Genomic DNA, 20,342 nt, shown 5'->3' with positions numbered 1-20,342 from the left:
TGTGAACTGCTTCAAAAACATAAGGTACAAAAGGTAGGACACAAATATGTGGCAACCTCACTACACTGCAGTTCATAAGACTTTCTAGACAATCTAACTTTAAGACAATCTATACTCCAAGGTGAAGTTCACCAACAGCAGAATAAGGTGAGAGAATTAATTAATGATTACAGATTACAGTTGTTTAGTACCATCTTTTCCACGAGGGATTGACACGGTTGCCCATTTATCATATCAGATAAATGTGGTTCCATGTTCATGTGAACTAAAACCAAACACTGCCATGCTTCATAGCCATCTAAATCCTCACACAGCACAGCATATGTATTTAAAAATATTTATTTTCTAACTGTAAAACTGTCGCATCACAATACATCCTGGGGGATCCTAGGGCGTCCGTCTGTGCACTCGCACTCCTCTCTCTGGTGCGGTGTGGAAGAGGGCTCCTGGCCCTGGCCTTTGTTCTGGCAGGTGGGACAACAGGAAGTGAGCCCCCCCTGCCTGCAGGTGGGGCAGGAAAGGACTAGCTGGCAGCAGAAGGTGGTGGTGCACAGCTGGTAATGGTCCCAGGGTGAGCTGCAGTACCTGCACTCTGGAGCGAGGGACAGAGGGAGAGGGTCACGTTTTATGAGCTTGTTTTGTTTTGGTAATATTCAAAAATCGTATGCAAACAAATCACTCAAGCACTTTTGCCATTCAAACAATCAGATCATATTCAAATTTGATTTCATTCATATACTAAAATGTCAGTAGCTTGTGGACGTTTGACACTGAACAACCGCAAACTCACAAACACAGTGTGCTGTAATACCCAGGGGAGATACACACACCTGAGATAACGTCCCCATTTGAGGAGATTGCATAGCGTTCGTCAAACACAAACAGTTTCCCTCGATAAAACCCCTCTGGGAAGCGCTCCAGGTACTTATGAATCCCTCCCTTCAGCTGGTACACCTCCCTGCACACCTCCTAGACACACACAGCATGGTTTGTTGACTTTGTTGGGCTGAAAGTGTTCTTGCATATGGAGGGGCATTAAGCATAGTTATATGAAGATATTATACAACGCTACCAAGCAAAACAGATACGTTTAGTGAAGGTCACTATGCTTACCTTGGAGCGAAGATATGCTGACCCACGTTCACAGCGAATACCCCCTGTGCAGTACATGAGCACATTCTTGTCTCTGAAGAGGTCAAGGTTCTGGTCAACGTAGTCAGGGAAGTAGCTGAACTTGCGAATGTTGGGGGCTACACAATGTCTGAAGTGGCCCTAGAGACCCCCAGAGGAGGAAAGGAGAACAGGGGTTACATATGTAGCCCTGCTGGAGCAGATACGGTGCATTCATCTCTCAACCGTACTCACTATTTTACTCTCGTAGAAGTTTCGGCAGTCTAACAGTATTGTGTCTTTGCAAGAATCCCTTTTTGACAGAATAGCCTCCACTTCTTTGTGAAATTCCTCCGGTTCCAAGTGGATTCCTTAACAAGATTAGCAAACCCTTGTCAAACCAGATGTCTGTCTCCTATGCTTCAGTCAAACAATCATCTGATATAAGTACTGTAGGATCTGGCATACATTGCCTACATGTTACATATATTTAAATCTGTTTCTGAATGCATCGAAACCCCCCCCCCCCCCCAACCACCCCCACCCCCACCCCCACACACACACACACACACACACACACACACACACACACACACACACACACACACACACACACACACACACACACACACACACACACACACACACACACACACACACACACACACACACACACACACACACACACACACACACACACACACACACACACACACACACACACACACACACACACACAGGTAGTATTGTGTGGTTTAGTACCTGCCAGTCTGTAGGACACTTCCTCAGGGTCCACTCCCATGGGGACAATTTCCTTGTAGACACCCACCCTGAGGTCAGGGAAACAGCCTGCCCCCCCTTCGCTGGTCTGTGGAGACACAGAGAGCCAGGCCCTGCTGTCAAACTATTCAAGCTTAAGTCTCTGACTTGTGTATATAAGCTCGTCTGGCAAAATTATGTGAGGAGAATTTTTACCTTGAAGTCCTCCTGATCCATGATCTTAAAGACTGGATGTGAACGCATTGCCTTGATGTACGAGTTAGTCGCCACTTTGGTGCCGCCAATTGTGCCATTGATACCCTCTGTAGCCACCCTCACCTGCAGAAAGACTGGAAGGACTGAGTATATATGACAAGATCAGGAAGTACATTAGCTTATATTTACTACCATGTGCATGTGTACTAAAAAAAAAATATGTAGTTTTCCTGTAGTGACACTGTAGTTATAAAGGAACTTCATGCACAGCATAATAGCCCCAGGTGAGGTACAGAATTACCTTGCCAGTTAGGTGGAGCTTCTCACACAAGGCCTTTTGCCAGGCACAGATAGGATGTGGATCTGTAATCTGGCAATAGCAGTAGTATAGGAGAACCTCACCTGGACCACTTAGACACAGAAGAGGACACAGTAAGATAAAAATGTGTGCATGCCAAATGTTATTGAAATCAATGAGTCTTATTGTGATATAGTCTCATGTACTTCTGTAGCTGGTCATCAGAGATGTGGCTGGTGTCAGGAATCCACTGTGAAATATCTACAGTCTCTTTCACTTTTACTTGCTGTTGTGATAATGTGTCTTTCTCAGTCTGGCTGAGAAAGTTCTCGAACGTTGACTCTGTTAACTGTGTAATCTCAGATTCATGAGCCCTGGCCACATGCTTGTGGATTGAAGAGGGTTCATAGAAACTTTGGCTACAGCATTGCCAGGTTGTTGGACGAACGGCTTCCTCGGAACATGGGTTTTCCTTCGATGCCACAAATTTGGCAAATGTCTACAAAACGATACAAAAAAAAATTGTAATGGGATACATATTATATTACTTTAAAAAGTAGTTGTAAAGTACACAACTCTGGTTATTCGGTCAGAAGGGCCTCCTTACAGTTGTAAACTCACCTTCCTCTTGCAGAAAGCATAATACTTTCTTAAGGTTGTGGAAAGTTGCAGTTTCTCTTGTTTTTGGCCATGAGTAGCATAAGTATCCTGAGTAGAAACATCGATGCAAGCCATATCTGTTGCCATGTCAATATACGTTATTTTGTCGCAAAGGGGCTTCTGTAAGATTTCAGGAACTACGCTTGACTACTTCAGCGTTTAGAGTCAGATTGCAACCATCATTGAAAAGAGCGTTACCGCCACCTACTGTTAAGGAGAGTAGCGCAGGCGGCCCACACTAAATCAAGAAATCATTAACCTAAAAAAAAAAACACACATAACCTAAACCTAGTTTTCAAAAAAATTGCAAAAAATAGCCATACATACCTCCCTACAATTAACACCTGTACTTAATAGTCCGGCTGGAAAATAGCGTAACGTTCCAAAATAAACAACACATTTATATCCAAAGAAGAAAAATAATAACATGTTATGGGTCAAAACTATTACAAAAAAAATAAAAAAATAAAAATAACTATTGTACCTTTAAGCCTGGATTGTGATTACGTAGTTGCCTCAACCTTGGTCGCCTTTAGGGGGCGTGCGTTACGAAAAAGGTCAAAAAGTTACCCTTCTAGGTTCACGTCACTGGGAAATTCCAGTGGGGAAGTAAATTGTATTAACAACTGTCCAATTCACGTTCTAGTTGTCTTTTGTTCTTAACCATTTGACATATACCATCATTGCTCAATTTAAACACATGTATTCAGTCTTATCAGATAACACTGGTGGTGGACGACATCTGCCGCTGTTTAATTAGCTGTAGCTGCTACTATACTAGATACTGTAGCAGCTTGCTAATGAGTTCATCCAAACAGCATGGCGCAATAGGTGCGAAACTCAGTTCAAATTAGGTTGGGACTGCCACTGCAATTTCATGTTGGAATCCGATTTGTGACCTCCTAAAGCAGGTAAGCATTTGCTGTTTTTAGTACACGGTACGTTCCAGCTCATTTCCAAGAATGCATTCAGTTTACCTTAGACTTGTGTGTAACTGCTTAAACAGTTTGTGATCTTGCCTATTATTGTGCAGCCCAGTCCACTTCCTCATATCTCAAATTAGCTTGTCTGCTAGCTAGTCTAGTTAGCTATTTAGCTTGCTAACATTGATCATGAATAGCAAACTGTCGCTGTAACTGTCGCTACTGTACAGCAAACTTCAGTAGCAATGGAATGGCGAAACATTGAAACATATCTGTTTGAACTGGTGTACTGACACAGTAACTATTGGTTAGGTATAGGCTAGCTACCACACATTGGGCGCAAGATAAAAAGCTAACAAGGTAGTTAGTCCTAAACTTACTAACTAGTTCAATAAGTGCTAGCTCTACTGTCGAGAGCTGTTCAGCTGGAAAATATCCCTCTTTTGCTATAATTGACGAAAGAGCAGACCAGTGAAAACTCAAACTATCATTGTGGTCTTACGGTCTTTTGTGCTTTCCCCAGTCACAGACACAAACATGGCTGATGAGGATTACCTGTCAAATCAAACCCCGGTACACCTCGACCCGTTTTCCTCTTTCTATAAAGAAATACTATGATTTGTGTTGTTGTTCCATTGTTGTTCTCAACAGTGCATTCCCATTCCTGTTGTTTTATACATATTTTAGGAAGCAATATTAATCTTACCGTATACCTTTTTGATATATAGTAATGTATAGTATATTATAAAAAATTTAGGTAGCGATATGACAGCATTATAATAAACGATTAACTGGAGGTTTGGTTTTTAATCCGTGAATGCTTCTATTTGTTTTCTAGTTCTATGATCCACTATGGGATATCTCATCTTACTCGGACATACCACAGCGAACAGGTAAGAGCATAGACCAGTGGGAATGACGTTTTTACTTTTATTTCTACAGTTCCTTGGCCATGGGGAAAGTATACAGTTAGTCAAAATATTACCTACTATCCCAACCCAGCATATCCTTCACCCCCTTGATGCAAGTTGAAAAGACAGTTTTGTGACGTCATGATGTGTTTGGGTAGTTTACTACTTCATAGCCACAAGTACACTTCTCTTTCTCAAGTTAGTCTCACTTCTCTATTGATCTTCAGAAGGCTGTCAGAAAAAACACTTTAATGAAACATCAAGCACAAACAGAAGGTGAAACAAGACTACAAAGGGGAAACTTCTCTTTGTCATGGTGGAGACCCAACGTGTGTGTGTGTGGGTGAGTGTGTGGGTGAGTGCGTGTGTGTGTGGGTGTGTGTGTGGGTGGGTGTGGGTGAGGGTGTGTGTTGTCCAAATCAGCATTGAGAGGTGGCATTCTACACTGTGCTGTGAAACCAAGTCCCATGGACAGTGTCTTCAAATTGAACTGATGGATTCAGGAATAAGTGGCGTCTAAAGTCTCTCTCAGTCTTGATTCTTGTATCTGTAGCCGAATGCTAGCGTGTTGGTTGAAGGAAGCTAGCTAACATCAGTGGGAGGATGTGGCCAGGCCCTTTGTCAGACAGGAAGTCATCGAAGCTGATGTGGTTGTTTAACACAGAGGATGTGACACACCTGATGGTGTTAACAAAACCAAAAAAGGCGCAAGTTCGCAATAACTGCGACCATGCACCCACGGGCAGTTTTTGTGGACCGACCCACCGATAGAGTGAGCTACAGAGCTGGATGTCACAGGGAAAACAACATCCTTGCCACATGACAGCAAGTACATCTAAGTATCGTACATGCCATTTGTTGAATTATAGTCTTGGCCAGGTCTCCCTTGAAAAAGAGATTCTTAATCTCAATGGGTCTCTCCTGGTTAAATAAAGGTTATTATTATAGTGGTTCTGTACTTTAAAAAACTGTTTTAAGTCTCTCTTGGAGAGCAGTCTTCTGTTCGGGGCAAGCTCACTACACGATGACCTGTTCATTGGTTGATATAGAAGTCTGCTCATGATAGAGATTTCTAGGTGAAGAGCAAGCCACTCCAGTGTTTCCGTAAAGGGGGGGGGGGGAATCTGGTTGTTCAGGTAACTAGTCTTGAATCAGGTCAGGTGAGTGTGATTGGAGCCGGTAGATAGTTCTCCAGGAGCAGGGTTGGAGACCCCTGTTATAGAGTGTATGTTGTTTCTTCCGCTTTTATGTGTGAAGACACTCGACTGATGGTTAATATGTGTGCTTTCTCCCCCTCTTCTCGTGCTCCTCATTTCAGTGGATGGGCCGTACCTTCAGATCACTGAGCAGCCCAAACAGGTAAGCCCTCCATCCTCACTCTGCTCCTAGAGGTCCGACGGCCCTGTAACCACCTGTCGGCTCTGCACATCCTCTGAGTGGGATGTGTATAGCTGAGTGGGTAGATCATTTGACTGCAGATCAAGAGGATCGCAGGTTCAAATAGTCCCCTTTTCCATTGGTTTTGGACAGCATCCACCAAATGAATACATCAGATATTTGTCGACCTTACTGTTGACAGAAAGCAAGTCGACCTTACTGTAATCTACCCAGTATGGTTGCGAGGTGTTTGGGTGGCAGATGTTTAACGGTTAACGGCGATCACGTGTTCCCCAGAGGGGCTTCCGTTTCCGGTACGGCTGCGAGGGGCCGTCTCACGGCGGGCTCCCGGGAGCGTCCAGTGAGAAGAACAGGAAGTCCTATCCTCAGATCAAGGTGATGCACTTTTCTCTTCGTTGTTCTTTTGTGTTCTTCCATATGTCATGTGACAGTGTGGATGTGTTCTGACTGAAGATGCATGAGAGGGAATTCCCCTCTTGGTTTCTAGAAGCATTTCCAACATGTAGTTTTACATTGGATAAAGGTGCGTGGATGAGGCCTGTCAGTTTGTAGGCCGTGTTTCCACAAGCACAGGGTTGTTCTGAAGTATGCTCTTCTGCCTTTTCTATCACCATGAGTTCTCTCTCTATCTTTTTTTCTTCTTTTTTTCAGTCCTTTTTTCTTTTTTTCTCATTTTCTCTCTAGATTTCTTTGTCTCCCTTTCTCTTGTTTTTCCTCCTCCACCCCCTCCTCTTCCGTTGTACACACACACACTACACACTACACAAATACACACAAATCCTTGGTAATTTTAACTATGTTCAGACTTAACTCTGGGAAGTCCCCACTTGTAGGAGTGTCTGGATATGGAGCCCGTTTCTCCACTGTCTTATCATTAGCAGGATCTCTATAAAAATGTTAGGCCTTAAACCTTTGTGGTTTAATCTATATGGTTTAGTGATTTAACAGATGTGGTACAGGCAAGATATGAAAAATATTAGGTCTTCTACAGCCAGGATCATGTAGTTTCTTTAGAAACTATTGAATATCATTTAAAGTGCTTTCATTTCCTTCCTTCTCTGGAAACCGTCTGACATTCACATAGAAGAACGAGTCATTCTCTGGTTAAAGACAAGTTTATCATAATCACTATAATAAGAAAGGATAGGAAAGATTGATTTAGTAGTATGCCTGTGTTTCATGCCTGTGGCTTTCATTTTTTTTTTATTTAGCAGTGTAACATACAGGATTAGGGGAATTGTAACCTGAAACCTCTTGATCTGCAGGCAAACACTCTACCACTGAGCTATACCCATCCCCATGCTCTACCACTGAGCTATACCCATCCCCATGTTCTACCACTGAGCTATACCCATCCCCATGCTCTACCACTGAGCTATACCCATCCCCATGTTCTACCACTGAGCTATACCCATCCCCATGTTCTACCACTGAGCTGTACCCATCCCCATGTTCTACCACTGAGATATACCCATCCCCATGTTCTACCACTGAGCTGTACCCATCCCCATGTTCTACCACTGAGCTATACCCATCCCCATGTTCTACCACTGAGCTATACCCATCCCCATGTTCTACCACTGAGCTATACCCATCCCCATGTTCTACCACTGAGCTATACCCATCTCCATGCTCTACCACTGAGCTATACCCATCCCCATGTTCTACCACTGAGCTATACCCATCCCCATGTTCTACCACTGAGCTATACCCATCCCCATGTTCTACCACTGAGCTATACCCATCCCCATGTTCTACCACTGAGCTATACCCATCCCCATGTTCTACCACTGAGCTATACCCATCCCCATGTTCTACCACTGAGCTATACCCATCCCCATGTTCTACCACTGAGCTATACCCATCCTCATGCTCTACCACTGAGATATACCCATCCCCATGTTCTACCACTGAGCTATACCCATCCCCATGTTCTACCACTGAGCTATACCCATCCCCATGTTCTACCACTGAGCTATACCCATCCCCATGTTCTACCACTGAGCTATACCCATCCCCATGTTCTACCACTGAGCTATACCCATCCCCATGTTCTACCACTGAGCTATACCCATCCCCATGTTCTACCACTGAGCTATACCCATCCCCATGTTCTACCACTGAACTATACCCATCCCCATATTCTACCACTGAGCTATACCCATCCCCATGTTCTACCACTGAGCTATACCCATCCCCATGTTCTACCACTGAGCTATACCCATCCCCATGTTCTACCACTGAGCTATACCCATCCCCATATTCTACCACTGAGCTATACCCATCCCCATGTTCTACCACTGAGATATACCCATCCCCATGTTCTACCACTGAGCTATACCCATCCCCATGTTCTACCACTGAGCTGCACGCTACAACTCTCCCCCTTAATTCCCCACTGTTTCAGATCCGTTGGGAATTTCCTCGCGTGTCGTGCGCACATAATTACAAGGAATGTCGAGTGAATCAGACAGACTCAGACATGACAGATATCAACCTGGAACTAGACAAGATCTCTCACAGAGCCTACGCTTGTTTGGAAAAGGAAGGGACCTCTCTTTCTGTCAGGGGTCTGGTACTGTGCTGGCCGGTGGGTCTGGTCTGTCTGGTACTGTGCTGGCCGTGTGGAGCCGGTGGGTCTGGTCTGTCTGGTACTGTGCTGGCCGTGTGGAGCCGGTGGGTCTGGTCTGTCTGGTACTGTGCTGGCCATGTGGAGCCGGTGGGTCTGGTACTGTGCTGGCCGTGTGGGGCCGGTGGGTCTGGTGAGCAGAGGGCATGCTGGCTGGATGGCAGTTGTCCTGGTTGGGTTTGGTGTTGCGAGCAGTGGAAGGCTGCCTGTTAGCGGAAGTGTCACCTGCTGCATGAGAAACCACATATGTATACAGTTTCCAGGAACAGACCTGCTCTGTGTTGTTGTGAAGAACCAGGAAACACATAATAATGTGTTCATATAGCAGGTTTGTTTATCCAAAACTGCAGGGGAGGGGAACGGAAAAGAAAAGATAAAGGCAGCAGGTCCAAGTGCTGCAGGTGCCGTCTGTGTGAACCAGAACCTGTCCAAGACAGGAGTACAAGACAGGTCACACTTAGACCAGCGAGTCTCGTTCATAACGGGGGGGGGGTTTGGGAGGACTTTGTGCCTCCGTCAGTCAGGTGATCCCAGGGGGTTTACGTCTTGGTGTGTGAAGACCAGTGGCACGACAGGGAAAGGACGACCTCTTTACCGGTGTTCGGAGGTGGCTTAGCTCATGGAACAGTTGTCTTGTGTCAGGCCGGTCCTCTTAATGTTTATGGGTGACGTTTGTGTTGGCTATCATCCAGCGTCAGTCACTTGTCAGTTTGAATCCAATCAAATGTTGTTTGTCTAGCCGTTTTTACTAGAAATGTCCCAGAGGGTTTTCCAGATCAGCTATAACCAACTTGAAACCTCAAAGATTGAAGTGGTTTATGCCACAATTAGTTTGTCATGGATCACTAGTAAACACAACAGTTTCTCCACTACTTTCCTTTCAAAACATTTTGTATACATAGTGCTTTAGCCTTTGATTTGGAGCTTTGAACCCTTTTTTATCCACCCACATTGAGCGTGTCAGCATACACACATACATACGTACGTATGTGTGTGTGTGTGTGTGGCTTCCCGAGTGACTCATTTTTGCCTAGAGAAAGTGTTTTTCACCACCACACTAGAGAGGACAACATTACAGAAAAATCAACCTTCTTGTCTTTGTGACTCACTTCTGGAGTCCCTGTTGTAGCTTTCACGCACCACATCGATCTGCAACGCTGTAGCCTCAATTGTTTTAAATCAAGCGACCAAAACACATATAGGATATGGGAGCGGTGGAGGGTTTTACTGGCAATCAAGAGGTCACAGGTTCACATTTCTGTGTGTTCCTTTGGATGGATGCGTTGGCTAATTGAATAGGGTTGAAGTTGTTGTTACATTTACATTACATTTAGTCATTTAGCAGACGCTCTTATCCAGAGCGACTTACAGTAAGTACAGGGACATTCCCCCCGAGGCAAGTAGGGTGAAGTGCCTTGCCCAAGGACACAACGTCATTTAGCACGGACGGGAATCGAACCAACAACCTTCTGATTAATAGCCCGACTCCCTAACCGCTCAGCCATCTGACCCCCTTGTTGTGTCCAGATCTGTAACTATCAGGGCATGGCTCGCCTGGTGATCCAGCTGGTCACTAACTCTAGCAGCCCACACCTGCATGCTCACAGTCTGGTGGGTAAGCAGTGTGACAAGGGCATCTGCATCGCTGACCTGCAGCCCAAAGACTCCTGCCTCAGGTGTGGATCACACACACACACACACACACACGGTCACATTGTTAAATCCTTACACATGTATCGGTGGTAGGTCAAGAGGGCCAAAGCCAGCTGTAAATCTGTGTCGCTTCTCTCCAGTTTCCCCAACCTGGGGATCCTGCATGTGACCAAGAAGAACGTGATCAAGACCCTGGAGGAGAGGATGAGCGAGGCCTACAGAATGGGCTACAACAGTGGGCTCGCCATCCACCCGGAAATAGACGTCTACCAGGGAGAGGTCCACTTCCCCAGGGAGCTCACAGGTCAGAACTACACACGAGACACACACACACACACACACAATGGCGAGCCTTGACAGATATTTGTGCTAACGCGTGTCCTGTGTGTGTGTATCTCCGCGTGCGTGTGTGTGTTTGTGTCCAGAGCATCAGAAGAGCCTGATCAGCGGAGCAGCAGGTCAGCAGTCTAAGGAGATGGACCTGAGTGTGGTCCGTCTCATGTTCACGGCCTTCCTGCCGGATAGCGACGGGGGCTTCTCTCGCCGGCTGGACCCCGTCATATCAGACCCCATCTTCGACAGCAGTGAGTCAGCGCTTCGTTCTCTCAGCCCGCTGGGATTTGGTCTTCTCTTAGCGTTTGAACTCGATTAACTTATCTTGAAGGCCTGCCGTTGGTGGGTCAGGGTCCGTCTAAGATAGTCGTTATTATGACCTATGAAAGGGGGTAGCTGTGTCTAAGATAGTCGTTATTATGACCTATGAAAGGGGGTAGTGTCAGAGTTCCGCATCCCCTCACGTCCTACACCTGAGAACATCTGAGAAGGGCTTCAGTCTTCCACACTGCGTGTGACTCGGAGACCACAGAGGGATTTTTACTCACGGTGCTTTGTTTCGGCACCCTTTCTGTAAGACACATCCCCCCCCCCCCCCCCCATCTCTGTCGATTGCACCAGGAAGTACAGCTGAAGCGAACCCACTTGGTTGCTCTGGAGACGGCCACAGCACATTGCTCTCTGTCCGTGTTGGAAGGAGAGTTCCGGCGTTCAGATGAAACTGCCGCAGCCTGGCCTGGTTTCATTTCCCCAGCTCACTGCGCCCTGCTTCCTCTCACACTAGACCTCTGACTGGCTGCCCTGCTCCCAGCAGCACTGCCTCAGAGGCGGCAGTGGTCCTGGCTGCCTCTAAAGCAGAGGAAGAGACGAGTGGTCCTCCCAAGGTTTCTGTCTTTTCCCCAGAGTTTTTCCTTGTCGTCTCTGAGTGTTTAGGTTGGGTTAGGTGCAGTTCTATGGGCTTCTTACATTTACTCATTTAGCAGACGCTCTTATCCAGAGAGACTTACAGTAAGTACAGGGACATTCCCCCGAGGCAAGTAGGGTGAAGTGCCTTGCCCAAGGACACAACGTCATTTGGCACGGCCGGGAATCAAACCGGCGACCTTCTGATTACTAGCCCGATTCTCTTACCGCTCAGCCACCTGACTCCCTGATTCCCTGTTGGTCTTCTCTGTGTTCCCTGCAGAGGCCCCTAACGCCTCCAACCTGAAGATTGTGAGGATGGACAGAACGGCCGGCTGTGTGACTGGAGGAGAGGAGGTCTATCTTCTCTGTGACAAGGTTCAGAAAGGTAGGCCAAGTCCAGAGCTAGAGCAAGACTTTGTGTTCAACTGTACAACACTTGGTATTACTGTCTTCCCTAGTACCTTTCCACAGCAGATAATCAATCAGCCTCATCATATCTCAGCATGCCTTGTTGAGATGTCCAGTTGTCATTTGCCCTTAGTTATGTGACAAGGTTTAACTAGCTGGCAGATCTAGATCATCGTGACAAGTTCATTTTTAACCGAGCACGGCCTGCTTTGTTATTTGTACCGCAAAATGCAAAGCACTTAGTCTCCCTGTCACCTTAAAAACAAAGTGATTACGTAGTCACCGATACCCTCGCATGACGGCTTTGTTGATTGTGACAGCATCGCGTCATGTCGTTCCAGAGTAGGAAGTCCTAGCTGGCCAGTGTTGGGGAGTTCCCAGGCTGGTATACAAATCCCCCGGTAGAGAGAGAGCGGGACAGGGAAAGACACATGCTTTTACATGCCTGTCTACATAATATTACATGACATCACTTCCTGGTTGTGTGGTGAAGGCGTGTCCCTGTGTTGTTGTCCAGATGACATCCAGGTGCGTTTCTACGAGGAGGACGATAGGGGGATGACCTGGGAGGCCCTGGGAGACTTCTCCCCCACCGACGTCCACCGGCAGGTCAGTCACACGCCCGGCCGCCCCAGGGCCTCACAGACCAGACTGGGGGGGGGGTCTCTAACTGCTGCGTCTCCCCCCCCCTCCTTCCCTCGCCCCGCCCCGCTCCTCTCCAGTTTGCGATCGTCTTCAAGACCCCCAAGTACCGGGACCTGAACCTGCAGAAGCCCACGTCGGTGTTTGTGCAGCTGAAACGCAAGTCTGACAACGAGACGAGCGAGCCCAAGCCCTTCACCTACCACCCTCAGATCATAGGTGAGTTGTCTAGAAATACGCCAGGCTCCGCTTTATTAATAGGTTGATTTGTAATCCTGTATGGGTAATCCTGACTTCCTGGACATGGTGATGTCAGCATGTTGTTTTTACACCGGTGATGTCGTGTGATCAGTCATTAATCCACCTTAATGGTCAGAGTAGTTTTCTGAGGGACCAGCGCCCCCTACAGCACCACAGCGGTAGCAACCAGTGGACACACAGCACACCTCATCCTCTCACTCACACACACTCATTCTGAAGACGCTTTCATCCAAAGCGACGCACAGATCACCCCGCACAGCAAGTGCAGCAGATAAACAAAAGGATCAGAAGTGCCCCAGTTCCAACAGCATCGCAGTGGTTAACACCAAAGAACGAAACGGTTCGTTCGATTTAACAAAACGCACATTGCCGTGACAACGATGTCAAGCCTGGTTGCTCTGCTCGTTGCAGACAAGGAGGAGGTTCAGAGGAAGAGGCAGAAGACACTCCCAAACTTCCAGGACTTCAGCGGAGGAGGGGGCATGTTCGGAGGCGGAGGGGGCGGGCCCACAGCGGGGGGCGGGCCCGGCACGGGGGGAGGAGGTACGCACCACGCACCAGCCAATCAGATCAGAGCAAACACGATTATCACAGCAGCGATTGGTATGGAATGATTGTGAAATAGATTGAGAATGATTTGACTTCATTATTGTTTATATGTTTATTTGCCGGTGATCTACAGAGGGGGTCGAGTTTTGAACCTTTGCAGTCAAATGTTCGACCACTGAGCTACACCTACCCTAAGCTACCTGCATCAGAACAATAGAGACAATAATAAAATACATCATAATTGATGCTAAAGGGAGCTCGGGTTTATTGAATGATACCCATGTGGGGATAACGTATTTAAGAGATTGTGTTTCTCCTCAGGTTACTTTCAGGGCTATTCCACCTACAACAACTACAGCACAGGTTATGGAGCAGGGTTCTCCACCAGTATGAGTGGAGGTGGGGGTGGCATTAAACATGGTGAGCCTCTCTCTCTCTCTGTGTCTCTCTCTCTCTCTGTGTCTCTCTCTTTCTCTCTGTAATCGTGTTCTCTCTGGTGAGACCCCAGTGTTGTGGTCAAGGCCACCTAAACCAAGACCGGTCTTGAGTTTAATGACACTACCTGACTCTACCCAGCCTGGCCCTGCCACCCCACACTACCTGACTGTAACCCCCCTGGCCCTGCCACCCCACACTACCTGACTCTACCCAGCCTGGCCCTGCCACCCCACACTACCTGACTCTAACCCCCCTGGCCCTGCCACCCCACACTACCTGACTCTACCCAGCCTGGCCCTGCCACCCCACACTACCTGACTCTAACCCCCCTGGCTCTGCCACCCCACAGCCCCTCAGAGCAGAGCGGAGGACAGCGGAGATGACGGCAGCGACCCAGACGATGACCCAGCCTCGGGGGCCATTCTGAGGGTCAGAGCCCAGCCGGGGCCCACCGCTCCTGGGGAGCTGGAGGAGGAGGGAGGGGCGGAGGTGGAGCCGGAGGGTGGGTCCCGTGTGTACCCGTGTGTGTGTGTGTGTGTGTTGGGATTTCTGTTTCTTTTGGTAGACTGGTTGACGTTACTGAGATGTGTTCAAGTAGTGTGTGTTTCTCCTGCGTGTATATCTCTCCAGTGTGTGTCGACAGTGCGTGTCCCTCTAGAGTGTGTGCTGACGGTGTGTGTATGTGCTGACGGTGTGTGTATGTGCTGACAGTGTGTGTGTCCCCAGCGTGTGTGTGGGAGGACAGGCTGGTGAGGGTAGCAGAGAGACACGCAGCAGCTCTGTTTCAGTACGCCGTCAGTGGAGACGCCCGCTGCCTTCTGGCCCCACAGCGCCACCTACTGACCACCCAGGACGAGGACGGAGACACGTAGGTCCCTCACACACACACACTCTCTCTCTCTCTCTCTCTCTCTCTCTCTCTCTCTCTCTCTCTCTCTCTCTCTCTCTCTCTCTCTCTCTCTCTCTCTCTCTCTCTCTCTCTCTCTCTCTCTCAACAGTGAGCTTGTGTTACAGTGGAACATGTCAAGAATGTGTTGGTGAGTGATTTAGTGTGTGTGTGTGTTGCAGGGGTCTCCATCTGGGAGTGATCCACAGCCAGACTGCAGCAGTGACGAGTTTGGCCCAGGTCATAGCTGGCCTGCCTGGAGAGGAGGGCCTCAACATGAGGAATGACCTGTACCAGGTACGCCATGCATACATATATACATGCATACACAGGCAGACATACTGTACATATACATACAGGCAGGCATACACATACATGCATACACACGGGCAAAACCCAAGCAAGTTTGTTCCGGTATACAGCTAGTACACTTGTTACAGCCCTGTTGGTCAACTGTACTTCTTCTAACATCACGCCTGACTAAACAGCTGCTTTGTGCTGAGGTGGGCGTTTGAACAGAACAGGACATCTTGTGATTCCGTTTGTCTCTGCCCTTCCCAGACTTCTTTGCACCTAGCTGTGATCACCCAACAGAAAGAGGTGGTCCAGGCCCTCCTATTAGCCGGGGCTGATGTCACTATGGCCGATCGCCACGGCAACACAGTGCTGCATCTGGCTGCCCAGCAAAAGGAGGGAGGCATGCTGGGATTCCTGCTGCAACACCAGGAAGTGACCGAACTAGTGGAGCTCCCCAATGCAGCAGGTACACACACACATACACATTCAAGATAAGGATGTATATTAGTTTGCATCATTTTGATGTTTGTATTGATGACACAAGTTCTAGTTTGGTCTCCATCTATTCATAAAGTATATATCAACATGTACGATACATACACTTATAATGCATGGAAGGATCAAGTGTGGTCTCCAGCAATTGTAATGTAGATCTGCATGAGCAGACATGGTACAGTCCACAGGTGTAAAGCGTGGAGGGTTGTGTGCTGGTCCTGCAGGTGTGTGTGCGGTGCACCTGGCCGTGCTGGCAGACAGCCTGGCCTCGCTCAGGGCTCTCCTGCAGGCCCGTGCCAGCGTGGAGGTCCAGGAGAGGAGCTGCGGGCGCACCTCCCTCCACCTGGCCACCGAGATGGACAACGTCTCCCTGGCTGGGTGCCTGCTCCTGGAGGTAGGTCTGTCTGCCTGCCTGCCTGTCTGTCTGTCTGTCTGGGTGCTCCTGGAGGTATGTCTGTCTGCCTGTCTGTCTGCCTGTCTGTCTGCTCCTGGAGGTAGGTCTGTCTGTCTGTCTGCCTGTCTGTCTGTCTGCCTGTCTGTCTGTCTGTCTGTCTGTCTGTCTGGGTGCTCCTGGAGAGTATGGTCTGGTCCAGATTCGAACCAGGGCTTTGAACCCAGGACCTCTGGATCAGCAGTCAGCTGACCCCTGATCCCTGAGGTTGTGTCTGTGCAGGGCAACGCCAGCGTGGACTGCTGCACCTACAACGGCTCCACCCCCCTGCACATCGCCGCTGGACGGGGCTCTGTGAAACTCACCGCCCTGCTCATCGCCGCTGGTCAGCACCCATCAACCCTGTGTGTGTGCGTGTGAGAGGGTGTGTGTGTGTGTGTGTGTGTGTGTGTGTGTGTGTGAGAGAGAGAGGGTGTGTGTATGTGTGTGAGAGAGAGGGTGTATGTATGTGTGTGAGAGGGTGTGTGTATGTGTGTGAGAGAGAAAGGGTGTGTGTATGTGTGTGAGAGAGAAAGGGTGTGTGTGCGTGTGTATGTGAGAGAGAGAGGGTGTGTGTGTGTGTGAGAGAGAGAGGGTGGGTGTGTGTGTGTGAGAGAGTGTGTATGTGAGAGAGAGAGTGTGTGTGAGAGACCTGGATATTCCCAATATCTCCTTCTGAAGTAAGCCCAGGTTTCTGTTGGCAGGTGCTGATCCTCACAGAGAGAACTTTGAGCCTCTGTTCTTCAGAGAGGAAGACTGCTGCGGGGAGGAGGAAGAGGAGGATGAAGGCTATATCCCGGGAACAACGCCGCTCAACATGGCTGCCAGCGCTGAGGTAAGTCACCAGGACGTCTTTTCCATCTCGTCTCGGACAGATTCACAGATATTTACCCCTACCTTCTGGCAGTTAGTATCTTATCACTTTTACAATTGTCTGTTTCTTTTTGTTTGGTCATTGTGTTTTGTGAAGTGGTCGTTTGTGGAGTTGGCTTAACCTTTTGACCTGTATTCTACCAACAGTTAAAACCCTTTCATTTGGGTATAGAAATACATAAATCACTTTGATGTTTGTGAAGAGGTAGTTTGACCTGGTGACCTGTCCTCCCAGGTGTCGGAGGTCCTGAACGGGAAGGAGTACGAGCCAGAGACCCCCTTCACAGTCTGCGTCCCTCCTCAAGGTCGGCCCCTCCAGTAGCATGACCTCCCAGATTCACACACGATCAGCGAAGTGTTTGTGAGAGATGTGACACTTGTGTGTGACCTGTTACACGAGCGTGGTTGTAACCCATGTGATGTGTGGTGTTTGTGCAGGGGACATGGGGACCCTGGGCCCGGACACCAAGCAGGCTCTGTGCCAGGTGCTGGAGGGGGCGTGTGGAGGCTGGGAGAGCCTGGCTCGGGCCCTGGGGATGGGCATCCTCAGCTGTGCCTTCAGACTCAGCCCATCGCCCGCCACTACGCTGCTGGACAGCTACGAGGTCATGATAGTACATATTATGTAACAGCTACGAGGTCATGATAGTACATATTATGTAACAGCTACGAGGTCATGATAGTACATATTATGTAACAGCTACGAGGTCATGATAGTACATATTATGTAACAGCTACGAGGTCATGATAGTATATATTATGTAACAGCTACGAGGTCATGATAATATATATAAAAGCTATGAGGTAGACCCAATTTGTAGCAGTTTTTGTATCGGAAGTCGAGGAGTGATTTAGGTCTGTGCTTGTCATCTCACTGCCTGTGTGTGTGTGTGTGCACGTGTGTGTGCAGGTGTCTGGGGGTACAGTCAAGGAGCTGGTAGCCGGGTTAGAGGCTGTGGAAAACCACATGGCTCTCACTGTCCTACAGGGGGCGCTGAATACCACCAAGGATGTTGCAGTCTCCCAAAGCACAACAGAGCTCCAGGGTAAGAGTTTAAGAGTTGGTTTAAATTAAATAAATAAAAATATTATTGAGGGACCGAACGTGAGCGAGAAAGGGTCTGTTCTGTTTATATCTAACTTTATAAATGACTTATCTTTGTTTCTAACTTTTGATAACAGTTGACTTTAGAACGTACCAGTTGATAATTGTCCGTTTAACGAGCCCTTCTCTGGTCGTCTGTAGATGTGTGTGTCTCCGGGCCGCTGGAGGACCTGAAGCTTGACGGCCAGCAGGACAGCGGCTGGTGTGACAGCGGCGTGGAGCTGTCCACAGCGTGAACGCTTAGCAACGCAAACGCCTAGCAACGCAACCCGTCTCCCTAGACGACCCCCCGTCTCTCTAGATGACCCCTGTCTCCCTAGACTACCCCCGTCTCCCTAGCCGACCCCCTCTCACACGCCAGTGAGAGATCGCCACCACAACCCACTCTCCGCCTGGAAGGGACTTTGCATATGCACTCCTAGGACATCAAAGACTTCTTTTTATATGACATGAAACCTTTTTTATATAGTGTTGCTATTAATATTTCTTTTTATGAGTAAAAAGAACATGTTCAAATGATTGTCAGTGAAACTGTTGGAAATCTTACTAATGAATTATTTGTTAGTATACTCAACTGAGTACTTTCAAGGGAAAGTGGAAAATGAGGAAGACATTTAGTAGCCTAATGTGTATGCTATGGTTCCAAAATAATCTTACAATAAGAATGTTAGTTATTTAAGTATTTAGATTGTAGTGATCCACACTACAGTTTCCATTAGTGTGGATGTTTCCTTGTTCAGATATTCAACTGTCAACAGATTAGAATTATGCTTATTGGTTGTTCAAACTAAATATTGATAGCACCGGATTTACAAATGCCAAACTATGTAGTGGTCAACATTGGTTTGTCTTGGAACTTTTGGGAATTTAAGTAGCGGTTCAACCATATCAATGTATCCCTCAGGTAAAACAGGTAATGATGATTGTAGAATGTTCTCTGCAACACCCTTGGGGATGAAGCCAGTTGAAATGGCTCAGTGTACAACCTTCTGCACGTCACTGGTGTCTGACAGTTGCTTGTGTTTTGCATAGACCTCTTTATACCCACTTGTTTTTGATGTTAGAGGCCTGACACCTTGTCCCGAAGGCCTGTTTCTCAGTTATTTTTAGACCTGCATCATGTACTCAGTCTCTGTGTCTTGGAACTTGAGTGAAAGTTTTGTATTATGTTTCAATTTCTGCCATGTGACATTTATCAGGTTATCACTGTTGTTTGTAAACAGTTTTGGACTAGCCCGTACAGTTTAATATGCTTCATGTTATTAGTTTAACCCCTCCATTGTATGAGTTGAGAAAGTTCATTCATAAAACCGCTCAAATATCCTATATTTCCAGGTGGTTTGGAGGGGAAGCTGGAAAATGGGTAAACCGGATTTTAAGAGACATTTTTTTGTATTTCAAACCAAAGGTTTGACAGGCACTGCATCACTGTGGGCTAACGCTGGGATATTTATACATGCACCCTGTCAACCAGCTTTGTGTACAGTCAGTTTGCGTCAACTTATTTTATTGTAAAACTTTTTTAAATAAAAATGGTAAATAGCTATATAGTAGATCTTCTCATTCCAATATATTGGAACCTAAATCTCAACATGATTGGTTGAAGGGTGTTGGCAAATATTCAACTAATAGGAAAGAGAATTCATTAGTTCCCAGTTAGGCTTAAAGTACAGTAGAGTGAGTTGTAAAGACTGTAGATGGTAGCCTGAATGGGAGCTGTAGTTTTGATTAGGACCAGAAGTGAACTACAGGCTTGTCCTGCCAGGTCCACAGCTCTGAGGCTGTCTGGATGGGGCAGGTTATAACAGCTGAGGCTGTCTGGGGCAGGTTATAACAGCTCTGAGGCTGTCTGGGGCAGGTTATAACAGCTCTGAGGCTGGGTGGCTGGGGCAGGTTATAACAGCTCTGAGGCTGGGTGGCTGGGGCAGGTTATAACAGCTCTGAGGCTGGCTGGATGGCTGGGGCAGGTTATAACAGCTCTGAGGCTGGCTGGGTGGCTGGGGCAGGTTATAACAGCTCTGAGGCTGGCTGGATGGGGCAGGTTATAAATAGGCCACCAGTTGTTAAGGAGCTCTTAGTATTCTCCCAGACATATCATTTGCTTCTTAAAGAGAGGACCTGGCTAACAACAAGCAGCGATATCTCAGAACGTGTGAGGAACT

General features: G+C 47.5%; 2 protein-coding genes across 2 annotated transcripts; one reads left to right on the top strand and one right to left on the bottom strand.

Moving 5' to 3' along the window:
* Positions 1-323: 323 nt before the first annotated feature.
* On the bottom strand, positions 324-3,288 carry LOC136954392 (thiosulfate sulfurtransferase/rhodanese-like domain-containing protein 2). Its single transcript, XM_067248027.1, has 9 exons — positions 3,005-3,288; positions 2,590-2,882; positions 2,387-2,495; positions 2,086-2,208; positions 1,873-1,978; positions 1,366-1,481; positions 1,114-1,272; positions 831-969; positions 324-592 (listed from the first exon to the last, which is right to left on the bottom strand). The coding sequence occupies exons 1-9, from the start codon at positions 3,128-3,130 to the stop codon at positions 366-368; spliced, it is 1,398 nt and encodes a 465-aa protein (XP_067104128.1). The 5' UTR covers positions 3,131-3,288; the 3' UTR covers positions 324-365.
* Positions 3,289-3,586: 298 nt separating this feature from the next.
* On the top strand, positions 3,587-19,726 carry nfkb1 (nuclear factor of kappa light polypeptide gene enhancer in B-cells 1). The gene is made up of 25 exons (XM_067248030.1): positions 3,587-3,954; positions 4,490-4,539; positions 4,805-4,859; positions 6,196-6,236; positions 6,552-6,650; positions 10,432-10,580; positions 10,698-10,861; positions 10,983-11,141; positions 12,077-12,181; positions 12,722-12,813; positions 12,927-13,065; positions 13,519-13,650; positions 13,792-13,794; positions 13,978-14,076; positions 14,444-14,605; positions 14,806-14,962; positions 15,163-15,277; positions 15,542-15,743; positions 15,997-16,166; positions 16,446-16,548; positions 16,907-17,037; positions 17,311-17,380; positions 17,514-17,680; positions 17,986-18,121; positions 18,322-19,726. The coding sequence occupies exons 2-25, from the start codon at positions 4,504-4,506 to the stop codon at positions 18,414-18,416; spliced, it is 2,781 nt and encodes a 926-aa protein (XP_067104131.1). The 5' UTR covers positions 3,587-3,954; positions 4,490-4,503; the 3' UTR covers positions 18,417-19,726.
* Positions 19,727-20,342: the final 616 nt, after the last annotated feature.

This window comes from Osmerus mordax, chromosome 12 (genome assembly GCF_038355195.1).
Source record: "Osmerus mordax isolate fOsmMor3 chromosome 12, fOsmMor3.pri, whole genome shotgun sequence".
Classification (NCBI taxonomy): domain Eukaryota; kingdom Metazoa; phylum Chordata; class Actinopteri; order Osmeriformes; family Osmeridae; genus Osmerus; species Osmerus mordax.
Note: the sequence above shows the minus strand (reverse complement) of the source record. Positions and strands in the feature narration are given on the sequence as shown.

Excerpts from the sequence above, each read along its gene's own strand:
- LOC136954392 (XM_067248027.1), bottom strand. The coding sequence starts at position 3,130 with ATGGCAACAGATATGGCTTGCATCGATGTTTCTACTCAGGATACTTAT. Across the intron at positions 1,482-1,872 it reads AGTGTCCTACAGACTGGCAG|GAATCCACTTGGAACCGGAG; the intron begins GTACTAAACCAC and ends AATCTTGTTAAG. Across the intron at positions 970-1,113 it reads CAGCATATCTTCGCTCCAAG|GAGGTGTGCAGGGAGGTGTA; the intron begins GTAAGCATAGTG and ends GTGTGTGTCTAG.
- nfkb1 (XM_067248030.1), top strand. The coding sequence starts at position 4,504 with ATGGCTGATGAGGATTACCTGTCAAATCAAACCCCG. Across the intron at positions 12,814-12,926 it reads CCACCGACGTCCACCGGCAG|TTTGCGATCGTCTTCAAGAC; the intron begins GTCAGTCACACG and ends GCTCCTCTCCAG. Across the intron at positions 15,744-15,996 it reads GGAGCTCCCCAATGCAGCAG|GTGTGTGTGCGGTGCACCTG; the intron begins GTACACACACAC and ends CTGGTCCTGCAG.